This window comes from Penicillium coprophilum (genome assembly GCF_028826855.1).
Source record: "Penicillium coprophilum strain IBT 35676 chromosome Unknown utg000007l_segment0_segment0, whole genome shotgun sequence".
In the NCBI taxonomy this organism is placed as follows: Eukaryota; Fungi; Ascomycota; class Eurotiomycetes; order Eurotiales; family Aspergillaceae; genus Penicillium; species Penicillium coprophilum.
The window spans coordinates 97,882-121,717 of NW_026622726.1; the positions used below are offsets into that span (position 1 = coordinate 97,882).

The following is a 23,836-nucleotide window of genomic DNA, read 5'->3' on the forward strand; positions in this document are numbered from 1 at the left end:
AAGTCAATGGCTCTATTGACCATATGGTTGTGTCTGGCATGATGAAGCTTCGGCTTGCCATGTCTTTCCAGGTTATACATCTCCGAGATGTCAACTGTCCCAAAATGATGAATGCTTTCATTGACGGGGCAGTTTGAATTTTCAACTGTGAGTTTCGACCGTTTTTTTTCCTTCTCTCTCCCCCTGCTCCTATGATGATGTAACCTTTCACGAGACCTGTTCTGAAATATAATGTCGACGAAAAATTGTACCAACTGCTGTCTGATGGAGCTTCTTGACCTTGTTTTATCTTGTCGAGTCTATGCGATCATTGCTAATATGATTCCAGATTTCCAGATAACCCACAGCTACTCGCCTTTAACATAGAACTATATCCATGAAGAATTTAGAAATTGGTACACTGTACCGTTATAATAAGCATATTTTCCCTTGGCTATCTATTTCGAAGTGTAAACATTGATATCGACACCCCGGAAACTAGGCTAGAGGTCATGTGACTTCCCATTTACTCTCATTTGGGTCTCAGCATGCAATCTGTAGTTCGCTTCTTCATCTACCGATGTTTTCTAGGCCTTCCTATCTTGCATGGGCTACTGGATTTCTCTGCCCCAGGTATATAATCATGCAAGCTACATCTTTTTTGAATTATGATGGCAGTGCAAATGGTACCTACTGAGTAGATCGATTGACACCGCAACTATAATGTAGTATACATCCTGGTTCGCACTATCGCCAAGTTATAACACGCTTGCCCCTACACTCCAAGCACTTAACTTGCCAATAAACCGGGCAGACATTGCCCGAAATGGGGCAAACAGCAGACCTCGATATCCTTTGTCTGCAACTCCTACTCTGTGTATAGTAAGCCCTAGCCCTGCCAATCACTTGCTCCCCACCCTCGAATCCCATGTCCCGTTCTTTGACGGGTTCTTTGACAACCCCTGTACATGTGGATATACTCCGTGCCAGAGACCAAAAGCCATGTGGTTTGCTTGCGTGCCGAGTTTCTTTGTCCCGGAATCCAGTCCAACCCGCAAGACCAAACATCGACTCACTTTTTTCCCCCTCCATAGACTTTCCTAGAAAAAAGAATTGGGAAAGATGACGGAAAAAGAGAAAATGGATGCCACGCTGTCCGAGAAAGTTGTGCTGCAAAGGCCATTTGGGACAGCTGCCGAACGGGCACGGCGTAGTCTCAATGCCAAACTCTCCAATCCGCTGGCCGGGTTCAGCTATACCGAACTACGAAAACAGGGACGCACCTTTGCTGAACTTCACGAAATGGGGGATGAGTCGGATATCCGTGCTTTCGAGCTGGGTGCTGTGCTGGCACAATCTCCGGAACAATATGACAAGGTCGCTGGCCTGACAAACCAGGAGAAAAGAGTATTGCGTCGGGAGTTCACGCATCGCTGGTCACAGCCATGGAAGATGTACGCTGTCATTACATTGTGTTCTTTATCTGCTGCAGTTCAGGGAATGGGTAAGTAGCAATTCAGTTCGCAGAGTTCCCCAACCTTGAGGAATACCCCTGCTGACAACAACAGATCAAACGGTGGTCAACGGGGCCCAAATATTTTACAAATACCAATTCGGCATCGGCGATGAATCCACTCGGAACGCCTGGCTCCTCGGTCTAACAAACTCAGCACCATACCTCTGCTGCGCCTTCATCAGCTCCTGGCTAACAGTCCCATTCAACCACTGGTTCGGGCGCCGCGGGACAATCTTCCTCACATGTTGCTTCTCTGCGATAGCCTGTCTCTGGCAAGGATTTGTCTCAACGTGGTGGGCAATGTTTGTCGCACGATTCATGCTAGGCTTCGGCATCGGCCCCAAATCGGCAACTGTGCCGATATACGCAGCTGAAACCGCGCCACCGTCCATCCGTGGTGCATTGGTCATGCAGTGGCATGTGTGGACAGCGTTCGGGATCATGGTTGGATATGCAGCGGACCTCATCTTCTACAATGTCGACTCGACCGTCATTGTCGGCTTGAATTGGCGTTGTATGATGGCCTCGGCGATGTTCCCGGCTCTGGTCGTTTGCTGTTTTGTCTTTGCTTGTCCTGAGTCGCCACACTGGTACATGCGCCAAAAGCAATATCACCGTGCGTACGAGTCCATCTGTATGCTACGAAATCATAAAATCCAGGCAACTCGTGACTTGTACTACATGCATACACTGCTGGAGGCTGAGGATAGTATGAAACTTGGACATAACAAGATATTGGAATTGATTAAAGTCCCGCGAAATCGGCGAGCGATGTTGGCGTCTCAGATTGTCATGTTTATGCAACAGGTGAGTGTGGATTTTCACCAAGACATACCGAAGTGACTGCAGAGAGAACTGATTTGAACAGTTCTGTGGCGTCAACGTTATTTCATACTATTCATCTGAGATATTTCTCGAGGTCAGTCCACGTTATCCTCCTGCCTTCCCGCCAGAATATTGACAGGAACCCAGGCCAAATTCTCCCCACCGGCTGCTCTAGCCGCCTCGTTAGGCTGGGGTCTAATCAATTGGCTCTTATCAATTCCCGCAGTCTACACAATCGACACATTCGGTCGACGCAATCTGCTGTTACTCACTTTCCCACTCATGGCCATGGCACTGTTATTCACGGGGTTCAGCTTCTGGATCCCCGAGAGCAGCCACAATGCACGTCTCGCGTGCATTGCTTTAGGAACTTATCTTTTCGGAGTGGTCTACTCACCTGGGGAGGGACCGGTGCCATTCACCTACACTGCCGAGGTATACCCGCTGTACGTCCGGTCATACGGAATGGCGCTAGGCACGGCAACGATGTGGTTCTGTAATTTCCTGCTGGGCGTGACGTGGCCATCTCTGCGAGCCGCATTCACCATACAGGGTGCATTCTCTTGGCATGCAGGGTGGTGTTTAGTTGGATGGTGGTTGGTACTCTTGTTTATGCCCGAGACAAAAGGGAAGACGCTTGAGGAATTGGATCAGGTCTTTTCTATGCCGACCAGGCTTCATGCGCGATATGGGTTGAGGCAAATTGGGTATTTTGTTAAACATTATTTGTTGAGAAGGGATGTTATACCGGAGACTCTTTATGAGAGGGAGGAATTGGTTAAGGCTCAGGATGTGGGATTCAATGCGTGATAAGATATGGCATACGATGGATACAAGAGATAATGTCTTCCGATGGGGTTGTTCTCTGGTTTAAGAACTATTTTACTATTTTAGCATATTGGGATTTTTTATTGGAGATCTATCACAATGTATTCTCGGCTCACAGGAGGATTGGGCCGCATTGCAATACCCCGAGTCTAGATGCTTTTTGACATGGACAGGTTGTATGAAGCCAAGTAAGTCCAACTAATCAAATTGAATTTGATAAGAAGCAATGACTTTGAATAATTCCCATGTCGGAATTCGGAGTTTTTTTCCTGTGTCTCTCTCTCGCGGATTGGACGCCTTCAACTGTTCTAGTTTATCCACTTTTCTTGAAGGATTGGCCTCTATGTTGTAAATTCCAAGTCTGATAGGTTCACCAGCGTCCGAACCCAATTAGGTGCATTGTGGCGCTCCCAACAGCGCGTACATACTCCGTAGAGTGTCTGCGCTTGTATGGACACTAACAATGTAGCCAATTGCGGGAGAGACCATCATGGACCGGGTTGGTTGTCAGCGAGAATGAGACTGCCACAGAAAATGATTGGCACAAGAAATCCAAATTTAAGCGAGGCTGATCCTAGTCTCAGCCTATGTGATGATTCTACAGTTGATCGGAAATAAGCCCAGATTCTCCACGATTCTATACGAGGGCAAGCTCACGAAAGATGAGTCAGACACACATCGATCGACATGGTCAGAGAAGGTCGTGTGTAAGATACGGTTCTATTGTAAAATCGATTATTCTTAACTCTTATACAATAGGAATGGGATTGAAAATGGACGTGGGCCACAATTCTAGGGGTTCTCGAAATCACTATAGAAGAGCTCTAAGGAGAAAAGGAATCATGCACGGTAGAGACGATATACTCCAAAGTTCCCGTATGTATTCCGGGAGACTCAAGCACAGAGCTGGCATTCCATCAGCCTTGTAAGCTCCACAATTTCTAGAACTGAGACAATCCCAATACGTATATGGTCTATCTCATCCTGGATTTCCATGAACATGGACATGAAGTAATTGGCTCTCCCCAAAATACTTATGTGATCTAGTAATCTGAGTATACCAAGAAGGATTTCAACTGGGAATCTCAGGTGAGATCCAATTTGTCAGTCTCCAAAACCCCTGGATGCCTGACCTAACCGAATGAAGTCTTGACCTCCGATGTGCCTAGGCACCAGAACTCGATCAACTCCGAACTACACCTGAGTAAAGTGATCGCAACCACTTATAAGGACCCAAATCATTGAATTATAAGCCTCAGTCCTATGTTGGCAACGGCCTTAGTCTGCTTTGATCTAAATGCCGGTATGCATCGCGCTACTGCTGACATGCGAGACAAAAATCCAACAGCGGCTTCGATATGCAACTAACTCTAAGACTTGCGGAATAGGTGAGTTTGTAAGGTAGTCAGCCCTGAAGGATTGGCATCATGGCGCAGTAGACTCTGATCTGACCGAAATGCGTAGCAAATGGCAGGCGCAATGGGAGCTTCTCTGCTCGGTAGAATTGATCGGGTGTATAATCTGGACCCTTCAATTCCCTCCGCTTCGGGGCCTATTCTTTCGGGGTATAAAGACTTCCTGGGAACCATCCTGCTTTGCAACTCTTCCCTCACTTCCTTCTAACACTTCACAATGCTGCAGAGCACTCTGACTCGGCTGGTACTTGCTTCGTGCAATGACTCTTCAGCTACTCTTCGAGATCTGGGGGGTTTGACCTCAGTAATTCTTCTACTTTCTGCCTTACTCTTCAAAGTGCTGTATGTGCCGGTGCCATCTTCATCCCGAAAAGGTCGTTCCCCTCCGAGCTTGCAATTACCTAGCTGGAAAGTCTCTCAGTTCTTCTTTGAGAAGAGGTTTGATTTCATCAAAAATGGCTTCAGGGCGACGTCGTCAGCCATTTACCAGACCAAGCTGTTCCAACATAACGCCATTGTTCTATCTGGGGATGAAGGCCGACAAGTCTTCTTCAAGGAGAAGGGTCTTTGTCTATATGATACGTTCTCAATCATGATGGGCAGTGTAAGGTCCCTGCTCAATGAATTTGGAACTCATAACTAATGCCCGCATCTAGAGCGCTTCTAAATTTGACCCTCACCAAGTCGATGGCGTAGTGCGACGAATGGCTTCGATTCAACGACCCGAGAACCTCCAGAGATGTGAGTTTGCACCGCTTGCAAGGAAAATTCTTTTTACTCATCCACGTACAGTGATCCCATTGATCTTGTCAGAATGCCAGAGTAAGATGAAGGCATGGGGCAACGAGCATATACTCGACCCCTGCTCTTCTCTTCACGAGGTGCGTGCATCTGAGTTCTATATTGAGTAGATGGGAAACTGAGATGTCTTGTTTTCTCTCTAGGTCACGTTTCAACTGGTCATGCGCATTGTTTCCTTCGATATTGCCAACGATCCAGTGCTTTCAGCTCGTCTTAAGTCCCTTGTTGACACTGTCGACTCTATCGCTAACCCATACTCAACTTGGCTCCCTTGGCTCCCTGGCCCGGCCTTGTTCCACAAGTTCTTTGCTTCTGTTCAAATTTACAGAATCGTGCAAGCGGGAGTTTACGCCAGGAGGACGAGCGGAATCAGGAAGGATGACATGCTGCAGCAGATGCTTGATGATGGTGACAGCATGATTCGGATCTTTGGGGTACGTGTTCCGACCACTTTTCTGCTCTTCAACCATTTTGATCGGGGATCTGACTTTTTCTGCAGTGTATGCTAGGGCTATCACTAGCTGGAGCCCGTGCTACTGGAACAATCGGTAAGCTGAATATTCGGCAACACCGGACAGAATAGCACTGACAGTTTTTTTTCCCTCTAGTAACATGGCTAATCATGCACATCTCCTCGGACCCAACTTGGTCCTCGAATATCCAAGAGGAGATCAAAACCTTCATAGCCACTCACACATCCGCATCCGCCTCTCTCTCTGGAGATGCCCTTACCCAAGCCCTCTCAGAGATCCCACTCACAGCCTGGGAATCCCAAACACCCAACCTCGACCTCTGCATACGTGAAACGCTGCGCACCTCACAGCCATATACAGCAGTACGAAAGAACACAGGCCCAGATCTTACGATTGGGTCATACGTTATCCCCTCGGGATCTCTCGTTGTTTATCCATTTTCGGATACAGCGCTCAACCCAAGCTACTACCCGGACACAACTCGCTGGGATCCATCTCGGGTGATTGCAAAAGAAGCACCATTTGTTGGCTGGGGTGGAGGAAAGCATGCTTGCAAAGGCCAGCGACTTGCCACGTTGAGCTTGAAACTTGTGGTTGTTCAAGCTTTGATGCGGTTTGATATTACGGTGGTCGATGGACACGGTAAAAAGATGAATCGTCTTGCTGCTCCTGATTGGAACGACTCTGCTACTTGTCGCCCAAAGGAGGAATGCGGAATCAAGTTTGTTGCGAAGTAGGAGACTCGGAGTCTCGCAGGGAAACTCGCAGGGAAACTCGCAGGGAAACTCGCAGGGTTATGCTTCTATTTCTTTTCTAGCCGATGCTACCATATCTATTAGCGAGCGTCTGAATCAATTACTTCTGGTGATCTTCGAATCATCAGATTGTTTTAGTTGAAATCTACAAATCTACCCAAAGGAATTCCTATTAGGCTTATAATGTTGGCTACCTGACGCGGTTAGCCACCTGACTTTGATGCCAACTGGGGCTCATCATTCATGTTGACCATCTTCATATTTACTTCCTCTACAGATTACAATGGCTACCAGAACGATTTATCTCATCTCTGCTCGCAATTCATCTTTTCAAAGAGCTCATTTCTCAATATTTGTCCCATCAGCTACCAGCCCCGACCGGGGAACCAAAATCCACGCGGTCGGCGCACCCATGGCAGGCTACGTCCTGGAGTTCAAGCGAAATTACAATCCCAGTCTCGATCCTCACGACCAGATCTTTGCGATCGGCCAGATTCATTCGTCTAATATCGTTGATTCCCCAGACGCGGCTCCATCTATCGACTCCACCCCCCCGAGGGAAGATCGAACTAGCGGCAACGCAAATCCCGACCCCGGGGATCAATCAGAACTTCATGGCACCTGTCAATGATGTGAGTAACACGGCATATACTCTGGAGATACAGTATAGAAGTTGGATTAATCTCACAGGCACAAAATTCGAGACCACCAACAAGCGGTGTCAAGAATGGACCATGGAATATGTTCGCCATCTTGTTGCCAAAGGCCTGATCGATGAAGAAGCGATTGCGATCGTTCAATCTAAACGGGATCCACCTACCCATGGTATTGGACTACGGTCTGTGACCAGACTGAGTACATAGTTTTCATAGAATACAAGAATACATCTCTCACCTCAACCGATGTCCGCATCCGCCCCGACAGCGAACCGCCGTCGGATGTTTCTCTTTCAACATCCGACATTCCGATGAACTGGACTTGATCTCCACAGCATATAATGTCTGAGCGCTTCCGACGTGCGGGGTCCCCGCATATACTATAAAGCAGCTGAGAATGTTGAGATTGTTCAGACTTCTTATCCCTTCCAAAGCCACCACACAAAATGCTCGGCAAAATCGCCCTCGAAGAAGCCTTTGCGCTCCCCCGATTTCACGAAAAGACAGAATGGTGGGCAGGCATGTTCGCAACTGACACGGAGAAGCATACGGCAGAGATCAACGACGTCGGACCAATCCGTCTCGACTTCGCTGAGCGCCACGGCGTCGGTCTCCAGATTCTCAGTTACACAGCACCTGGCGTCCAAGACATATGGGACGCAAAGGACGCGCAAGCCCTCGCCGTCGAGATCAACGATTACATTGCAGAGAAAGTGAAAGCACACCCAGATCGGTTTGCTGCATTTGCGTAAGTAACCTTACATCCATGATCAATATCAATGTGTATTCATCCAGCTAACTCACCCCAGCACACTCTCCATGCACGACCCACAAGAAGCAGCCGCCGAACTCCGCCGCTGCGTAACACAGCACGGGTTCCTGGGTGCACTTGTTAACGACACGCAGCGCGCCGGCGCCGACGGCGACGACATGATCTTCTATGATAACGAGAAATGGGACGTATTCTGGGCTACCTGCACTGAGCTCGATGTGCCACTTTATCTACACCCTCGCAACCCGACAGGCACAATCTACGAGAAGCTCTGGGCTGATCGGAAATGGTTAATTGGGCCACCACTGTCATTTGCGCACGGTGTCAGTCTTCATGTTCTTGGCATGGTGACGAACGGGGTGTTTGATCGGAACCCGAAGCTGCAGATTATACTTGGACACTTGGGGGAGCATATACCATTCGATATGTGGCGGATCAACCACTGGTTTGAGGATCGGAAGAAGATGCTCGGACTTCAGGAGACGTGTAAGCGGACGATTCGGGAATACTTTGCGGACAATTTGTGGATTACGACGTCGGGACATTTCTCGACTACTACCCTGAACTTTTGTATGGCGGAGGTTGGGGCAGATCGGATTTTGTTCTCGATTGATTATCCATTTGAGACGTTTGAGGATGCATGTGAGTGGTTTGATTCGGCGGAGATGTCGAATACAGATCGGTTGAAGATTGGAAGGGAAAATGCGAAGAAGTTGTTTAAACTTGGGGCTTATAAGGATAGTACGGCTTGAGGTTACGGAGTGAATAGGCTCGAATGGAATTTTCGCATTGAATTTCGCTAAGCATCTGTTATGAGGTTTGAAACATTGCATATGGGGTATTTGAAAACAGTAGAAACAAATCGTACAATCATGGTATCGCAGATGGAGAAGATGTTTGATGTGATGGTACAGTGGCTTTTCCATCGTTCAGTTGGCCATGCATTCGGAGAAGTCCTGCTCAGCTGGGTTGTTCTGATCCTTCTTGATATCTTGATATCGTTCCCAGCATTTCTCCCAGATCTCTGGCGAGTCACAAAGATAGCCCATCGTTGGTGCAAAGTACTTTCGTTTGATCTCGAGGGTGACCCAGCCCAGGGTGACGTAGCTCTCGATGCAGCGGTTGATCGCCCCCCCAGATGATCAGGACGTGACGCGCAATCTTTGTGCGTGGGAAGTTGGGGACTTGCTCGTCCAGGATTTGAGGCCGGCGCATATTGAGAAAAGGGGTGTGGATCCATTCCTCATACATGTTCATGTACAAAGCAAGCAGTCGTCGTTCAAGGAATCGAGGCTTTTTCATATTCCTGATCATTCGGTGTTAGTTCTGAAAGAGAGGATAGACAAGAAACAAGGGTATTGGTACTTACTGAGCGACCACAGTCGCCATTTTGCGAAGTCGCTCGTAGGGAAACGCAACCTCCAACGAGACCTCTTCCAGGGCATAAGAAACCTGTTCGGCAGTCTGCAGCTGCTCTTTGAGCATGTCTTCGACGAATTTGACATGATTGAGGATGGTGTCGAGAGGACGTCGTGCATCTTTGATTTCTTTGGAAGCTAGGAATTCGGGACTTTGGTGGAAGAGGACAAGGTTGAGTTTGAGGGTGGCGTTGATGATGGTGATAAATTCCTCGCGGATCTCAGGACGCAATTGCGGTTCGGAGAGAAGATCCTGCAGCTGGTCGAGGACGACCTCGCTGCGCTGAGAGGGGTCGCTTTTGACATAGGGAATAATGTTAGGGTCGACATGGAGTAGACGGATCTCATGCTGGGCGGCTTTGCCGAGAGCATTGATCCATGCTTCCTCAAGTGGTTTTTCGGCTGCGATGGAAGATGCAAGCGTCTCACACTCAGATTCGTCATACTCAGGGAATGCCTCAGTATCTGTGTTGGCAGTGTCTGCACTGGTGGGGGTGGTAGATCCCGACGCATCTGATTCAGAGTCGATTGCGACTTGAGAGCGGACATCCGCGAGACGGGAGCCTGGTGGGAGGTCGTCCATTTTGCTGATATCGGAATGTCAAATTACATGAGGGAAGAAGAGAAAGAGAGAAGAGGGAATAAAAGAGAGAGGGGTGGTTAAGTCGTGGAGAGACAGACTGCTGTCATAATAATGCATTGAGGTTATTGAAGACACGCGCGTGACAATAGACAATAGACAATGACAATGTGACAATATGACAATAAGACTGAATAGGAAATATGAATACATGAATTTACCGCTGCTCAATCCAGAAGCGCTAATAGATCAGACTCGAAGGTCAGAACGCTTCTTTACAATTGAGTGGTGGACTGCCTTCCCCAAGAACGCTGCCCGATTGGTGAAGCAGCGAATGACTCGAGAACAAGACGTTCTCCAGCCAATCATCTACTTCTCAGGCAGACAATCAAGAGTTACTGAAGGCAGTTATTGTTCTTCGCACATTGACTAATCGACGTCTCATGGGGCAGAGGAGGACGGCAACTTAAGTAGTGCGAGTTCATTGCTTGAACTATTCTTCTTTCATTCCGTCCGGGACTGGGATGTCCTCATCATTATCATCTGGTAATGGGACATCCATGACACGTTCACCGGCCTTTTCTAGCGTTCGTCTACTCCATGACCGGACACTTTTGTAGACAGCCTATCTGCGGTTAGCACCAAGTTAGATATAGTCAAAAGTGACCACACATACCCAAAGGAAAGTACCGATACCAACCATGACCACCAGCCAATTCAACTGGGCGGCTCGGTTACGGCCCGAGTTCCGCCCTGATGCGACAGACCGGAGGTTCCAAGGAAAAGGCGACAGCGCAAATATTGCTTTGAGGAACGATAACAGGCCCAAAGACGCGAGTCCCTTGACGAAGTGTCCCAACCAGGTGGTATCTTCCTCGACCAATTCGGCGTAAGCATCCACGGGGCCCAGGTAAAAATCAATGATGGGGTCAGCAATGAATCCAAGCAGAAATACGGTTAACAAAAGAATGCCGAGTGTCAGTACTAGCTGGGTAGTGGCGCTACTGATCCACCGAGCCCAAGTCAGACGCTCCAGGCGGTACTGGAAGCCACAGGTGGGACATTGCCAGAAATTTCTTGTCCCGTATTTGGGGTCGGCATGGCGCCACGACTGCAGACAGCCCTCGTGGACATAACGCGAGGAGCCTTTGCATTGACAAGGACTTAGCAGCCGACCAGATTCTGGATCCGAAGATTCATAAACCACTCGAGGCTTTTGGAGAAATTCTGAGGGTTGGACAGTAGGCAGCACGCTTTCCAGGCAGATGCGACAGACCCGTGGAGGGTAATGCTGTGTGTCCGCCATTGAGTATCACATCGAGATTTGCTCGAACCTTGACTAGAGAAGGCCGAGAGAGAATTACTGTTTCTTTTTTGGGGGTGTAAAAAGAAAGAGAACGTTGAGAAGAAGAAAAGCAGAAAAGCCCAAGGTGTCCCAAACCCCACGGCTAATCCTGATCGGGTCACCGCCTTTAGTGAGCTCTACCGCGCCAAACGTCACCCATCTCTGCCTACAACACAGCTCCCCTTCCTTTGATCTTTCCATCCTCTCCTCTTCTCTTCCCTTTGACAGCGAATCATGGCGGACCGATACTCATTCTCTTTGACTACATTCTCCCCCAGGTAAGGACAACTTGATCCTATGGAATTGACAACGTGCTAACTCAGCTCCATTTCAGCGGAAAGCTGGTGCAAATTGGTATGAACCATCGTCTTTAAGCTCAGGCATCGATGACTGATCAATATAGAATATGCCTTGAACGCTGTCAACCAGGGTGTGACTGCTCTCGGTATCAAAGGTATGCAGATGCCCGGGTTCTTTCCCACATAGGGCCAAGCTGACCGCCCCCGTGATAGCTACGAACGGCATTGTGCTCGCAACTGAGAAGAAGTCATCCTCGCCTCTGATCGACCCTCCCTCGCTATCCAAGATCTCACTGATTACGCCGGATATCGGTATGGTCTACGCCGGCATGGGCCCTGATTACCGAGTGTTGGTCGACAAGGCCCGCAAGGTCTCGCACACAGGCTACAAGCGCATCTACAACGAATACCCACCTACTCGTATATTGGTTCAGGACGTCGCCCGAGTAGTGCAAGAAGCTACGCAATCCGGTGGTGTGCGGCCGTACGGTGTCAGTCTGTTGGTCGCAGGCTGGGACGAGGGTGTTGAACCTGAGTCTGAAGAGGCTAAGAAGAATGATCCTGAGGAGAAGATCTCCAGCAAGACTGGTGGTATCCAGAAGGGTGGGCCCAGTCTGTACCAGGTCGACCCCAGTGGCAGCTACTACCCGTGGAAAGCGACGGCCATCGGCAAGCACGCAACGAGCGCCAAGACATTCCTTGAGAAACGGTACACTGAAGGACTAGAATTGGAAGACGCCATCCATATTGCGCTGTTGACACTCAAGGAGACTATTGAGGGTGAGATGAATGGTGACACAATAGAAATTGGTAAGTTTGGGGGGTTCTGTCCCGTTTCCACTCGTTTCGGCTGCTTGGTTATTCAAGAGCCTGGTGAACATCGACTAACTCCATTCCAGGCATTGTCGGCCCCCCAGCGGACCATCTTCTGGGCTACGAGGGAGTGGAGGGTGCTCAGGGACCACGGTTCCGCAAGTTGACCAAGGAGCAGATCGAGGACTACCTGACCAATCTATGAACGAGAACACTTAATCCATGTAGTCTCGAATGAAACATTTTCTTTTTGTCTGGCACTGACATTTTCCCATTACAAATCGCATGGCCACCCACCGACGGATACCTACCTAATGGTCTACTTCATGTCACCTCCATATCTTCATGGCCAAAACAGGACGCGCCAGAGGGTGGTCCGAGCCACCCCTGGTTTCGAATTCATTTCCATTTTTACAGTAGTCCGTGTCCTGTATGGCTCGAACATTTCAAATCTTCTAGTTCTAAGCTTGCTTCAACATTATCATTATTATATTGTACGCCGTCATGTTGCTAACGAAGATCTCCTCCCAGACTCCACAAACATCCTCCTCTGAACAACTTGGCCTCCGTCCGGCGGAGACAAGAAGTTCTTCGGCTCAGCCTGATCATAAGGCGTATCCTCACTTTGATCCGGCGTCTCAGGCGGCCTTTGCACTGAGCAAAGAGGCAATGTATCAGCAATAGCGATAGAAATAGGATGTCGGGACCCCTGGATGAGATCTACCAGGCGACCAAGCACAGCAAATTCAAGCTTGAGTTTGAGCGAGTACACAAATCCCTTCAGTGTGATTTGTACAGCGTAAAAATTGGCGTATTCGAGGCCCAAAAGCAATAGATCCAACCCTATGATCACGCAGTTGATCCCGATCAGCTGGTACATGATGGTCCGGGCATCCGGGCGCGAAGTCACATCTGCCCCAAGACGGAGAAGCTTAACGGTCTCAATCACATACAGCGTTGACAGCAGACTCTCTTGGATCGTGAACCCGGTCAGCTGGATCTTCTCCATAACATTGTATCCATTCACCCAGGCGGCGTCGCCGCTGTGGATTATGTTCGCGCCGTAGGTGAGGATCGTTGTGGGCACATGTAGGAGAATGACATTTGCGACGATGAGGTGTAATACACGGCGCAACATGCGCTCATCTCGTAACACAAGGTGGAGTCGTGAGTACAGCACCACAGACTGACCAGTGACCATAGTCCACCAGCCGATAGACAGGACGGTGACCGACAACACGGAGTCAGTGTGAGTGAAGAACTTCATCAAGAAACCGATTGAGTATGGTACGACACCGAGCACTCCCGTGACCAGCAGGGACCAGAAATAGAGCCCACGCCACCTGCGGAATGTGGCTGGGACGAGGACAACTAGCTCGGCGACATTGTAGCATGATAGACCGATGAAAGCGACTAGGATCAACTGTAGCACGTCACCCTCTTTTGCAAGGGCACCAGATATCCCATCGAGCATGTCCTGGGGAACGTTGGACATGGTCGAAGAGGAGACTCATCCGGGCTTTGGGAGGAGTTATATGAGCAACCGGACTCGAACAGGGAGTCTGGTTCACCCTGTTTGGTATGTCCACATATTCCTATGGACAAACGGGGGGATGGTATGAAAGAATTTTCCAACAAAAATGAAAGAAGAAACGGGCGACAAGGGCGAACAAGATCGAATATAGTGTGGGATATGGGCTGGTGGTACAGGACTAAAAAAGTGTCAATGCTCTGTCATGCAGATCAAATTTTGGTCTCGTCTGAGCGAATGAAAGAAAAACAAACGAAGCCTTTCTTGACGTGTTCATAGGAAGTTTACTCCAGGGGCAGAGAGTCCGGGGTAACCCTTGAGGATAACCCTGGGGGATAAATTCAACATCCGGCATCGGAGTTGGGGGCCAATTCCCGATATTAATTTTAATTTCAAACATGTGGGAATTAGAAGGATTGGGATCGTTGTATTTTGATTTTGTACTTCTATAGAAGTGAACAGATAAAAATAGATCCTTGTAGATCCTACTAGTATTGAAAGACATCCAACAAAGATATGAAAAAAAAAAAAAAAGAAAAGAAAAGAAAAGACAGGTTTTACCTACTATCACCTCATGATGCTTCATGGCTAGAGGGTAAGATTGTTTTAAATATAAAGATTTCCCAATTATGTCGTGTTTAGGGTTGTCTCGCCTGTCCATGGAACATCGTTCTCCGAGTCTTCATCCTGGCTGTCAGCTACTTCCTCCACCTTCCTCTTCTTGTTTGGTGTCTGCACAGGCTGTTCTGGTGATGCCGGTCTAGACGGTGACAGTTTGTGAGGCTCAATTTCTGAAGATGGTGGTGCAGAAGACAGCACAGAGGATATAGGCGAAGGGGTCGGAGTAGGAGGATCATAATACTCAAAGTCGGGAGGAGACTTCAGCAAGGGGGTCAGAGGATCGGAAGGGAGAGACTCATTTCTCTCTATTTCACAAAGACCATCCTAGACAAATTAGAAGCACAATCGCATGCAACAGACCAGCTGACATAGACTTACCGGTTCAATGCGAAACGCAACGAGCAGCCCCTCGGCTTGCTCGGGCAATGGCTTACCCGCGCGCTTCTCAACCTCCACGACTCGCTCATCCGGCAGGTCACGATAGACCGCAATACGAGTCTGCACGCTGGCTTCCCACGCGCTGCCCGACAAGAGCGGCTGCAAAGCCGCATGAGACTGACCCTTAATCTTTGTATGGGATTGGTTAATTGCCAACACGGCGATATTTCTCGCGGCGAGTTTGGCCAGATGCGTGGCTAGCTGACTAGCAACGTTCCATTTGCGATTCAGCAACCATTGCAGGTGTGATTTATCGGTGATTTTTCCCTCGGTAAGCTGGTCTTTGAGCTCTTGGGCGCTGGGGAAGTAAGCTGGGAATAAATTTGACACGGAGTCGACTACAATCAGGTGTGTTTCCGATGGTGGAAACCCTTTTGGTGGACGTGCAAGTAAGGCTATGAGATGGGGCAGCGTATGCGCCCGGAAATAGACAAAGTCATCGAGGTTGACGGACATTTCCTCGAGCCGGGGACTAGGCAAGGGACATCCCGTATCTAACGGTGTGAGTAGGACAGCGCAGCTGACTCAGGTAACTGGCAGGAACATACCAATCCAGACTACTTTGCCGCCGCGTAATGCATTACATGTAATATTTAACCTGTAAATGAATCAGATGGGACACTGGCGGTGTGAATATGGGGGGGGTGCACTCACGCCAGGGACGTCTTCCCAGCTCCCGGGGGTCCGAATATTTCTGTAACATGTCCACGCAAGATTCCGCCTTGGTTGGGCTGATCTGGGAGGTCATTTAGAGCTTCATCTAGACGCGCCAGACCCGTCGCGATCGAGTCGCGGGTGGCGGCCGACGCGTTGAGGGACTGCGATGCTGAGATCGAGACCACAGGCACTGCGGACTAGGTAAATATTTTGATATCCTCAACAAGGTATTTGGAGAATACACTTACGTGTCTCATCATCGAACCCTTCGAGACCGTCGAGACCAAGAAGGTCCATGTTGGTGCTCATGGGCGCATCAGGATGGCTGGCAGCAAAGCCAATTCAAAACCAAGTAGAAGAATAGAGAATCAAATTCAAGTTCTAATGCATTCAATCTCATTCTAAAAATGACATGAAAAATGCCATCATAAGTAGGTGAGACGTTGAGAGTTCGGAGATCGGAAATCGGGGTTTTTTCCCCTCGATCGATCTCCAAGTTGAGTGTTGCATACTCCTCATGTCCAATGTCAACACTTCCCTTGGAGGGCCTCTCCCCAATTGGATTATATTCTTTCTGTCTGTTCTTTTTCTTCTGAAAATCTTGAAGATACTGAAAACACCAATCAATCCCAAAGGGTGTCGCCGTCTAGGACTTCCACCAGGGCAGAGCAATCTGGACGATGAATTCGACTCGAAGTACAGCCGTGGTGTACCCAGCGATCAAGATGATCATGGTCCATCATCTTGGCGCGTGAAAGCACTGTTCAGCTACCCCCTCAAATCCTGTGGTGCGGTGGAGCTGCAAGTTTCGAATGTCGTATCAACCGGGCTTGAATTCGATCGACAATTCGTCTTTGCAGAGCGTGTCAATGATGAATGGAACATTCGCACCCTGCGTAATGCAGGCTTCAATCGCTTAGCCTTGATCCATCCTGAGATTTGGGTTCCCGACCCGTCTGCCTCCGATTATGACGCAGAACTGCCAGAAATCAAATCGCAGGGTGTGATGCTGGTATCGTATCCCCGAATGCCGCCAGCAGGATGGAAGGGTCTGCCCGTCAAGGTCGGTATGGCGGTCAAGTTCCTCAAAAACCAGCAGACATTCCAAGTCCCGTTACTTCCACCCGCGGACTCCAACTTCCCATTGGTCCCAGTCAAGATTTGGAAAGACAAGCCTCTAGCCTATGACTACAGCCGACTGCTTCCAGCATCATTACACGCATATCTAGGGTCCGACCCATCAAAACACACTCTGGCACTGTTCCGCGCCAGCGCACCCCATTCACGACAGATCTTCCGTAACGCACCCCGCAAAGAAGACCTTGGCTTCCAACCAAACACAGCCTTTGCAGATGCATATCCAATCCACCTCCTCAGCATCTCCAGTCACCGAGATGTAGCAGCCCGCTGCGCCTACGCAATTCCGAGGCTGAGCATTCGCCGTTTCCGCGCGAACATCATCATCCAAGGCCCGGCTGCTTTTGAGGAAGATCACTGGAAGCGGCTTGCTATTGGCGGCACGGAGATCCACGCTTCTTGTCGGACTGTTCGATGCCGACTGCCCAATGTTGATCCTCTTTCTGGGGATCGACATAAGGTCGAGCCGGATCGGACGCTGAAATCGTATCGGCGCATTGATGATGGAGATCGGACTAACGCGTGTTTAGGTATGCAGCTTGTTCCTGCAAAGGAGGAGTTTGTGCTTAGGGTTGGGGATTCTGTTGAGGTTCTTGAGACCGGGGCGCACCAGTATATCAAGATGCTGGCGCCTGGGGAGAAGGTTGAAGGGGTATAGGAAAGACAATAGTAATGCATGTGTCTATCATCCTGGACCATATATCGTCAGAGCTGTATTTGAGGACCATTTCAAAGAAGTAGATGCCATAGTCTACAGGCAGAAACCGAAAGTCTCAGGTACCAATTCTTCAGTCATGATTCAACCTCTTGAAAGGAGCCCGTTGGATTAATAGTAGACCTCAAGGCGCTTTCACACTCCAGCTCTGATAAATATGAGTCTTCGCCGAGGTGTAGCACAAAGCTATAACTACCACCTGACCAAATATATCTTACGTAACATGCTCCCATCTCATTGTGATGCCTCCATCTATTTGTGAGGTCCATCATCTTTAAGATTATCCCCGTTAATTCTCTAAATGTCCGAGCCCACCTCTCGTACCGAGATAAGACAACAATCCGCAGAGATCAGAAAGAAACAAGCCAAGAGCCTTGCAGGACTCCCTCCAAGTACTCTCCACATTACCCTCTACATCCGCTCCGATCCACCTCTCCCAAACGACTTCCATTGGGCCTTCTACCTCCACAAAGGCACCAGTTCCACGCCAGGAGGAACCAAGTACCATGCGCGAGGCATCGGTGGTGGGTGGATTGCCGCACACGAGGCTACAGCGGGGATCTTCACAGAGAATTTCTTATGTGTGATAATTCAGATCGCGACAATTCGTCCAACCGCTCACGAGCGTGTAGATGAGATTATGAGAAGCTGGGATGAGTCCCTCAATTCGATTCCAGGGATTACGTGTCGTGTGTGGATATTAACTGTGTTGCGGAGACTTGTTGACGAAGGGTTTGTCCACTGTGATATCGGGGAATTGGAGAAGGATTGTTTGGAGTTTGGGAATGGGCACAGTGCAACGGCTAGTGCGAATAAGCAGCCTCGTCCGGTTGCCAGGTCGCGGGTTTCCTCTTGACATAACAAAAGGGGAACTTGAACATTACTAGAGAATGAAATGAGCCGAAATGGAAGCAGGGTTTGTCCGCTGTTATTACTGTTTAAGGCGTTCCTTGTGTGATCCACCGAAAGAGCTGGACCTCGTTTGTAGAGTGTAAAAATGATCAGGGAATATCACCATAATATTGCAATATAGGTATTAAAAAACAACGCTAAGGGCAAAGCTAGCCCCACACAAACTCCACATATGACAGAACTATACAAGGCCCAAGATCAAGCAGTCTTAATAGGCTCCGACTGCTCGGGAGTGTTGATTTGTACACGGCCATCATCCGACTCGGTCGACTCAAAGATGGCAGGAACATCATCAGGCTCGTCGGGAATGAAGAGGTTGAGGAAGATGCCGAGAAGCGCACAGATCGCAAACCCATTCTCCATGACCAGATCGACAGCATTGATCAGGCCTTCGAGGGCATGGTTGTCACCCTTGTAGGTGAAGAAGTAGCTGAACCATTCCGGCAGGAGTGTGACACCCATTCCAATGGAGAAACTAGCTGTCAAGATGAACCGGTTGCGACGAGTGGGTTCGACACTCCCGATGATGCGCAGACCACTCACTGCCACCGAGCTAAAGAGGAAAGCAGTCATACCACCAAGGACGGGGCTGGGGATTGCAACCAACGCAGCGGCGAACTTGGAGAAAATACCCATGATAACCAGGAAGAAGCAGCAGCAGTAGCCAGCGTTGCGGTTAGCGCATTTTGTCAGCGCAATCACACCGTTGTTCTGCGCAAAGACGGACATGGGACTAATGGTCATCAATCCGGCCAAGAGACAGGTGATACCGTTACCCAAGACCCCACCTTGGATGCGGGAATCGAAGGTACCACCCTCGACCTGGAGGCGGGAGACATCACAGGTCGCCGTAATATCACCAATTGACTCCATCATGATAACGATGTATAGCGCAAGCAACGGCAGGATGAGCGGGGGGTACACCGACAGCGGGAAGGTGTGGACCCAAGGGAAAGAAGCCACTGGTGCAGCAGTGATACCGGAATTATCAAAGTAGTTGCACGCGGCCGCGACGATCGAGCCAACCAAGAGACCAACAATGACGGAGCAACTCTTCAGGATCGGAGGACCCCACCGCTCGCAGACGATGATTGTCACAAAGACCAGGAATCCCAGTCCAATGAACTCAGGGCTTCCCCAGGGCAGTGGGTGCGGGGCATTGGCGTTAGGGCACATTGCACGGGCGGACGGGTCAAACCCACAGGATGCGCCACCGGCCCAATCCTGCATGGCGGACTTGATGAGCGAAGCACCGATCAAGAGAACTGTCGGTCCGGTGACGAGTGGAGGGAAGACGCGGGCGAGGATCTTGCTGCTCAGAAAAGACATGCCGATTTCGAGGAGGGAGCAGAGACATGAGGTACCGAGGAGGGCACCATAGCCTTTTGGACAAGGGAGTCGCGTTCCATCTTCGAGGGTGGGACAGTAGCCCGATTTATACATTTGGGAAAAGGCGCCTTGGGCGACTGTGATGGTTGAGAAAGATGTACCTGTGTGAACCGATTAGTATCCAAAGCGGGGTTTTCTTGCAGACGGGAAGTTCTTACCCACGACTGATAGTAATCCAGTTCCGATAAAGTATTTGGTTCCCTTAATTTGGAGGCGGAACATTTGGATAGCACTCAGCAGGCCGGAGACGATCAATGAAGTCGACACCATGTATTGGTAGAGCTCATCCCCGAAATTGGCACCGCCTGAGCCGCCGAGCAAAATGGGTGGTGAAATCACTGATCTTCTTAGATTTGGGACTTGCTTGTGGGTGTACAAGGTACTCACCACCAGCTAACATTGCCAGCGCATGTTGTAAGCCCAGAATCAATGCGAGAACGACTGGAACGCGATCATCGAGACCGAAGAACGGGGCCGATTTGCGGGCTCGCTTTGTGAACGGTAGTCGTGGGATAAAGAGGTATGCATAGTCGTAATCACCGACTAGACCTTCTCTGTTGCTTGTGAGTCACGGTTCATTACATCGGGTCATTGAAGCTCATACCGCGTGGTGAAAGTCTTCACGGCATATCGCACTTTGTCGGCAAATGTGCGTTGAGGCGTATAATCGGGGCCGATTTGGTCTGGGCCGTCCATCTTGAATGATATAATGAAATCAATTCCAAGGACGTCTCGGTTTATAAAGAAAACTACACCCCGATATTCGGTAACTCTAAAAAATCGAGATAAAATGCACAGATGACTAAAAAAAAAAAAAAAGGCAAAGTCTCCACTTGGTGATAGCCTAGTGAATGATTTTGTTATCAGACAAATAGCCAGGCCATTAGCAAGAGTAAATGGGGGCAATTAGCAAGAGCATTGCATAACGTGGCCGCTTAGCTTGATGTAGTTAGGGTCCCCGCGTTATCTGACATTCAGAGCGTCCACAGGTGGCCAATGGGGAAGATCTGAAGTGGAGAAGAGATAAGGGTTCGTGTTCCAACTCCCTGTTGTGTTCAGTGTCAGAGATGTGTATGTGGATCGTGGAGTCAATGGAGAACAGCTTGTTGGGGAGTATACCGGCAATCTCCTAGGTACGAAGTATGTATATGTACTCCGTATGCTATACTCTATACTCTATATTCTATACTCTATACTCTATACTCTGTACCCCGTACTCCATATGTCCCGAGAGCTTATAGGCTCCCCACCCGTCGAATGGTTCCCGCTATCTGGAGGTTTATCTGAGATTCGACAGTCGGAGAGTGCCGTGGACAGGGAGGTGGAAGACTCCGACCGTAAGGTTCACTCCGCGTCAAGATTCATCCTTATCAGACTGCAAGATACTGCCCAGGGGAAATATTCGTGAAATATTCGTGAAATATTCGTGACAATCATCTAGAATCAGATGTTGTGATTGTGCTTGTTCTGGTCCGCATATCTCCACGTTGGCTGATGAAGCGGGAACTATACTTTGGAAGCCTCGGAAATCCCGCGTTCTAGAAAAGTGTATCCCCACGGGCACTCAGTCGGCACTCCGTTGTCACGCAATTGTCACTCAATTGTCACTCAATGGTATTGATCTCTTGATCTCAATGTCAATGACGTATCAGTCTCGCTTGTTGATTCAATCCAGATTCGATGGTCACCGTCCTGGTCATTTGTTCCTTCTTGGGCACACATTCTGCAGGTGAATGATGAGCTGCTTAAGTGTCGAGCGTATGTGACGGATGTCGAAAAAGAGATACTCGGTCCGATTCTAGATGCAAGGATTCACTTCACACTTGGAAATATTGCGTAATTCGATCAAATTCGCCCAACATCTCGCATATTCCATTGAAGTAAACCGTACTTTGCGCGGATGACTTCATTTGGATGGACAATGTCCAGTTTTCTCGACCATTGAGAGAAGGGGCCCAGGCCTCGGCCCATCATTGATCGGGAAATGCATCCTGTAAGGAACGCTAAGGGTGTGTTGACCACTCCCTGTACAGCATGTCCATTTCCTTCCCTTTGAAAGGTGATTGGATCCAACAGAATAATCCCTACTCCGTAGAAATCCCGAGGTTTGTCCTATCCCTCGAACCTCCACTCGTGGAACCCCAAGGCTGGAATAGGGGATGACCTAAGCATATTTGCCATCGAACGCTGATTGGTGGTTGACTGCCTGAGGCACCAAAGCGTTGGGGCTGACTGGACCCAACATTCGCCAGAAAGCGATGAGGCACGCCACTCCCGATCAAAGGGAAGCGCAAAAGTCTACTTGCACAAGCTTATAAGGCCAATTCTGTTCTTCTTCGCTTCTTTTTCGCCTCGGGATCTTGTGACGCTCGATATTTGCTTTCATTTGATTCGTCTTTGAGCCCTATTTACCCCATCTGCGTTGGCGATCAGTGCCCCGGCTCCCCAACGTTGGTCCCAAGTGGGCCCAAGTATAAAAAACCCTTTGATTCTCCGGCATTGAATTTCCAACCTTCTTCCACCATCACATTATGTCGTCCAAGCCCGATGCTTCACGCCCTCGGGCGGCTGACACCAAGAAGGTGCACATTGCCGATACTCAGATGAACCGCCACAACTGGTACAAGCATGTCAACTGGCTGAACGTTGCCTTCATCATCGGCGTTCCCATCTCCGGTTGCATCCAGGCTTTCTGGGTGCCTCTGCAGTTGAAGACCGCCATCTGGGCAGTCATTTACTACTTCTTCACTGGACTGGGAATCACAGCGGGTAAGTCATGCTGAATTGAACTCAACCCCCGGACAAATGAGCTGACTCAATGATTCAGGATACCATCGTCTCTGGGCTCACTGCTCGTATTCCGCCACTTTGCCTCTGCGTATCTGGCTCGCTCTCGTCGGCGGCGGTGCTGTCGAGGGTTCCATCCGCTGGTGGGCTCGTGACCACCGCGCTCACCACCGTTACACCGACACTGACAAGGACCCTTACTCAGTCCGTAAGGGTTTGCTGTACTCTCACCTGGGATGGATGGTCATGAAGCAGAATCCCAAGCGTATTGGTCGCACCGACATCACCGATTTGAACGAAGATCCCGTCGTTGTCTGGCAACACCGCAACTATATCAAGGTCGTGCTCACCATGGGCCTCATCGTTCCCATGCTCGTTGCCGGTCTCGGCTGGGGTGACTGGTACGGCGGATTTGTGTACGCGGGTATTCTGCGCATCTTCTTCGTCCAACAGGCTACCTTCTGCGTGAACTCGCTGGCCCACTGGCTCGGCGAACAGCCCTTCGACGACCGTAACTCACCCCGTGATCACATCATCACCGCCCTGGTCACTCTCGGCGAGGGATACCACAACTTCCACCACGAGTTCCCCTCGGACTACCGCAACGCCATTGAGTGGCACCAGTACGACCCCACCAAGTGGACCATCTGGTCTTGGAAGCAGCTTGGCCTCGCCTACGACTTGAAGCAGTTCCGCTCCAATGAGATCGAGAAGGGCCGCGTCCAGCAGTTGCAGAAGAAGATCGATCAGAAGCGCGCCAAGCTTGACTGGGGTACTCCCCTCGACCAGCTTCCCGTTATGGAGTGGGACGACTATGTCGAGCAGGCCAAGAACGGTCGTGGTCTGATCTCCATCGCCGGTGTTGTTCACGATGTGACCGACTTCATCAAGGACCACCCCGGTGGCAAGGCCATGATCAAGTCCGGCCTTGGCAAGGACGCAACCGCCATGTTCAACGGTGGTGTTTACTACCACTCCAACGGTGCTCACAACCTGCTTTCCACCATGCGTGTCGGAGTCATCCGTGGCGGTGGTGAGGTTGAGATCTGGAAGCGCGCTCAGAAGGAGAACTCTGAGTATGTGCGTGATGAGACAGGCCAGCGGATTATCCGGGCCGGTCAACAGGTCACTAAGATCCCCGAGCCGATCCCCACTGCAGATGCAGCTTAAAGTG

At 49.6% G+C, this 23,836-nt stretch overlaps 13 protein-coding genes across 13 annotated transcripts; 8 read left to right on the forward strand and 5 right to left on the reverse strand.

Moving 5' to 3' along the window:
- Positions 1-1,101: 1,101 nt before the first annotated feature.
- N7500_010617 (uncharacterized protein) lies at positions 1,102-3,130 on the forward strand (the record flags this gene model as incomplete). The annotated part of the gene is made up of 4 exons (XM_056681755.1): positions 1,102-1,483; positions 1,548-2,302; positions 2,364-2,414; positions 2,468-3,130. The coding sequence occupies 4 exons, from the start codon at positions 1,102-1,104 to the stop codon at positions 3,128-3,130; spliced, it is 1,851 nt and encodes a 616-aa protein (XP_056527164.1).
- A 1,650-nt stretch (positions 3,131-4,780) lies between these two features.
- N7500_010618 (cytochrome P450) lies at positions 4,781-6,574 on the forward strand (the record flags this gene model as incomplete). Its single annotated transcript, XM_056681756.1, has 6 exons — positions 4,781-5,167; positions 5,220-5,304; positions 5,356-5,444; positions 5,508-5,798; positions 5,864-5,912; positions 5,973-6,574. 6 exons carry the CDS (start codon positions 4,781-4,783, stop codon positions 6,572-6,574), a joined length of 1,503 nt encoding a protein of 500 aa, XP_056527165.1.
- A 301-nt stretch (positions 6,575-6,875) lies between these two features.
- On the forward strand, positions 6,876-7,223 carry N7500_010619 (uncharacterized protein; the record flags this gene model as incomplete). Its single annotated transcript, XM_056681757.1, has 1 exon — positions 6,876-7,223. One exon carries the CDS (start codon positions 6,876-6,878, stop codon positions 7,221-7,223), a length of 348 nt encoding a protein of 115 aa, XP_056527166.1.
- A 471-nt stretch (positions 7,224-7,694) lies between these two features.
- N7500_010620 (amidohydrolase family protein) lies at positions 7,695-8,772 on the forward strand (the record flags this gene model as incomplete). The annotated part of the gene is made up of 2 exons (XM_056681758.1): positions 7,695-7,996; positions 8,058-8,772. The coding sequence occupies 2 exons, from the start codon at positions 7,695-7,697 to the stop codon at positions 8,770-8,772; spliced, it is 1,017 nt and encodes a 338-aa protein (XP_056527167.1).
- Positions 8,773-8,949: 177 nt separating this feature from the next.
- N7500_010621 (uncharacterized protein) lies at positions 8,950-10,021 on the reverse strand (the record flags this gene model as incomplete). The annotated part of the gene is made up of 3 exons (XM_056681759.1): positions 8,950-9,129; positions 9,170-9,326; positions 9,390-10,021. 3 exons carry the CDS (start codon positions 10,019-10,021, stop codon positions 8,950-8,952), a joined length of 969 nt encoding a protein of 322 aa, XP_056527168.1.
- A 490-nt stretch (positions 10,022-10,511) lies between these two features.
- Positions 10,512-11,324, reverse strand: N7500_010622 (E3 ubiquitin-protein ligase MARCH; the record flags this gene model as incomplete). Its single annotated transcript, XM_056681760.1, has 2 exons — positions 10,512-10,643; positions 10,695-11,324. 2 exons carry the CDS (start codon positions 11,322-11,324, stop codon positions 10,512-10,514), a joined length of 762 nt encoding a protein of 253 aa, XP_056527169.1.
- A 273-nt stretch (positions 11,325-11,597) lies between these two features.
- Positions 11,598-12,680, forward strand: pre8 (proteasome core particle subunit alpha 2; the record flags this gene model as incomplete). The annotated part of the gene is made up of 5 exons (XM_056681761.1): positions 11,598-11,641; positions 11,698-11,717; positions 11,767-11,817; positions 11,876-12,472; positions 12,562-12,680. The coding sequence occupies 5 exons, from the start codon at positions 11,598-11,600 to the stop codon at positions 12,678-12,680; spliced, it is 831 nt and encodes a 276-aa protein (XP_056527170.1).
- A 297-nt stretch (positions 12,681-12,977) lies between these two features.
- Positions 12,978-13,970, reverse strand: N7500_010624 (uncharacterized protein; the record flags this gene model as incomplete). Its single annotated transcript, XM_056681762.1, has 1 exon — positions 12,978-13,970. The coding sequence occupies one exon, from the start codon at positions 13,968-13,970 to the stop codon at positions 12,978-12,980; it is 993 nt and encodes a 330-aa protein (XP_056527171.1).
- Positions 13,971-14,633: 663 nt separating this feature from the next.
- Positions 14,634-16,031, reverse strand: N7500_010625 (uncharacterized protein; the record flags this gene model as incomplete). Its single annotated transcript, XM_056681763.1, has 5 exons — positions 14,634-14,951; positions 15,006-15,559; positions 15,614-15,663; positions 15,720-15,912; positions 15,971-16,031. 5 exons carry the CDS (start codon positions 16,029-16,031, stop codon positions 14,634-14,636), a joined length of 1,176 nt encoding a protein of 391 aa, XP_056527172.1.
- A 208-nt stretch (positions 16,032-16,239) lies between these two features.
- Positions 16,240-17,517, forward strand: N7500_010626 (MOSC domain protein; the record flags this gene model as incomplete). Its single annotated transcript, XM_056681764.1, has 1 exon — positions 16,240-17,517. The coding sequence occupies one exon, from the start codon at positions 16,240-16,242 to the stop codon at positions 17,515-17,517; it is 1,278 nt and encodes a 425-aa protein (XP_056527173.1).
- A 358-nt stretch (positions 17,518-17,875) lies between these two features.
- N7500_010627 (uncharacterized protein) lies at positions 17,876-18,430 on the forward strand (the record flags this gene model as incomplete). Its single annotated transcript, XM_056681765.1, has 1 exon — positions 17,876-18,430. One exon carries the CDS (start codon positions 17,876-17,878, stop codon positions 18,428-18,430), a length of 555 nt encoding a protein of 184 aa, XP_056527174.1.
- A 254-nt stretch (positions 18,431-18,684) lies between these two features.
- On the reverse strand, positions 18,685-20,571 carry N7500_010628 (nucleobase:cation symporter-2 family protein; the record flags this gene model as incomplete). Its single annotated transcript, XM_056681766.1, has 4 exons — positions 18,685-19,976; positions 20,034-20,213; positions 20,263-20,429; positions 20,480-20,571. 4 exons carry the CDS (start codon positions 20,569-20,571, stop codon positions 18,685-18,687), a joined length of 1,731 nt encoding a protein of 576 aa, XP_056527175.1.
- Positions 20,572-22,406: 1,835 nt separating this feature from the next.
- Positions 22,407-23,832, forward strand: N7500_010629 (stearoyl-CoA 9-desaturase sdeA; the record flags this gene model as incomplete). The annotated part of the gene is made up of 2 exons (XM_056681767.1): positions 22,407-22,644; positions 22,703-23,832. 2 exons carry the CDS (start codon positions 22,407-22,409, stop codon positions 23,830-23,832), a joined length of 1,368 nt encoding a protein of 455 aa, XP_056527176.1.
- Positions 23,833-23,836: the final 4 nt, after the last annotated feature.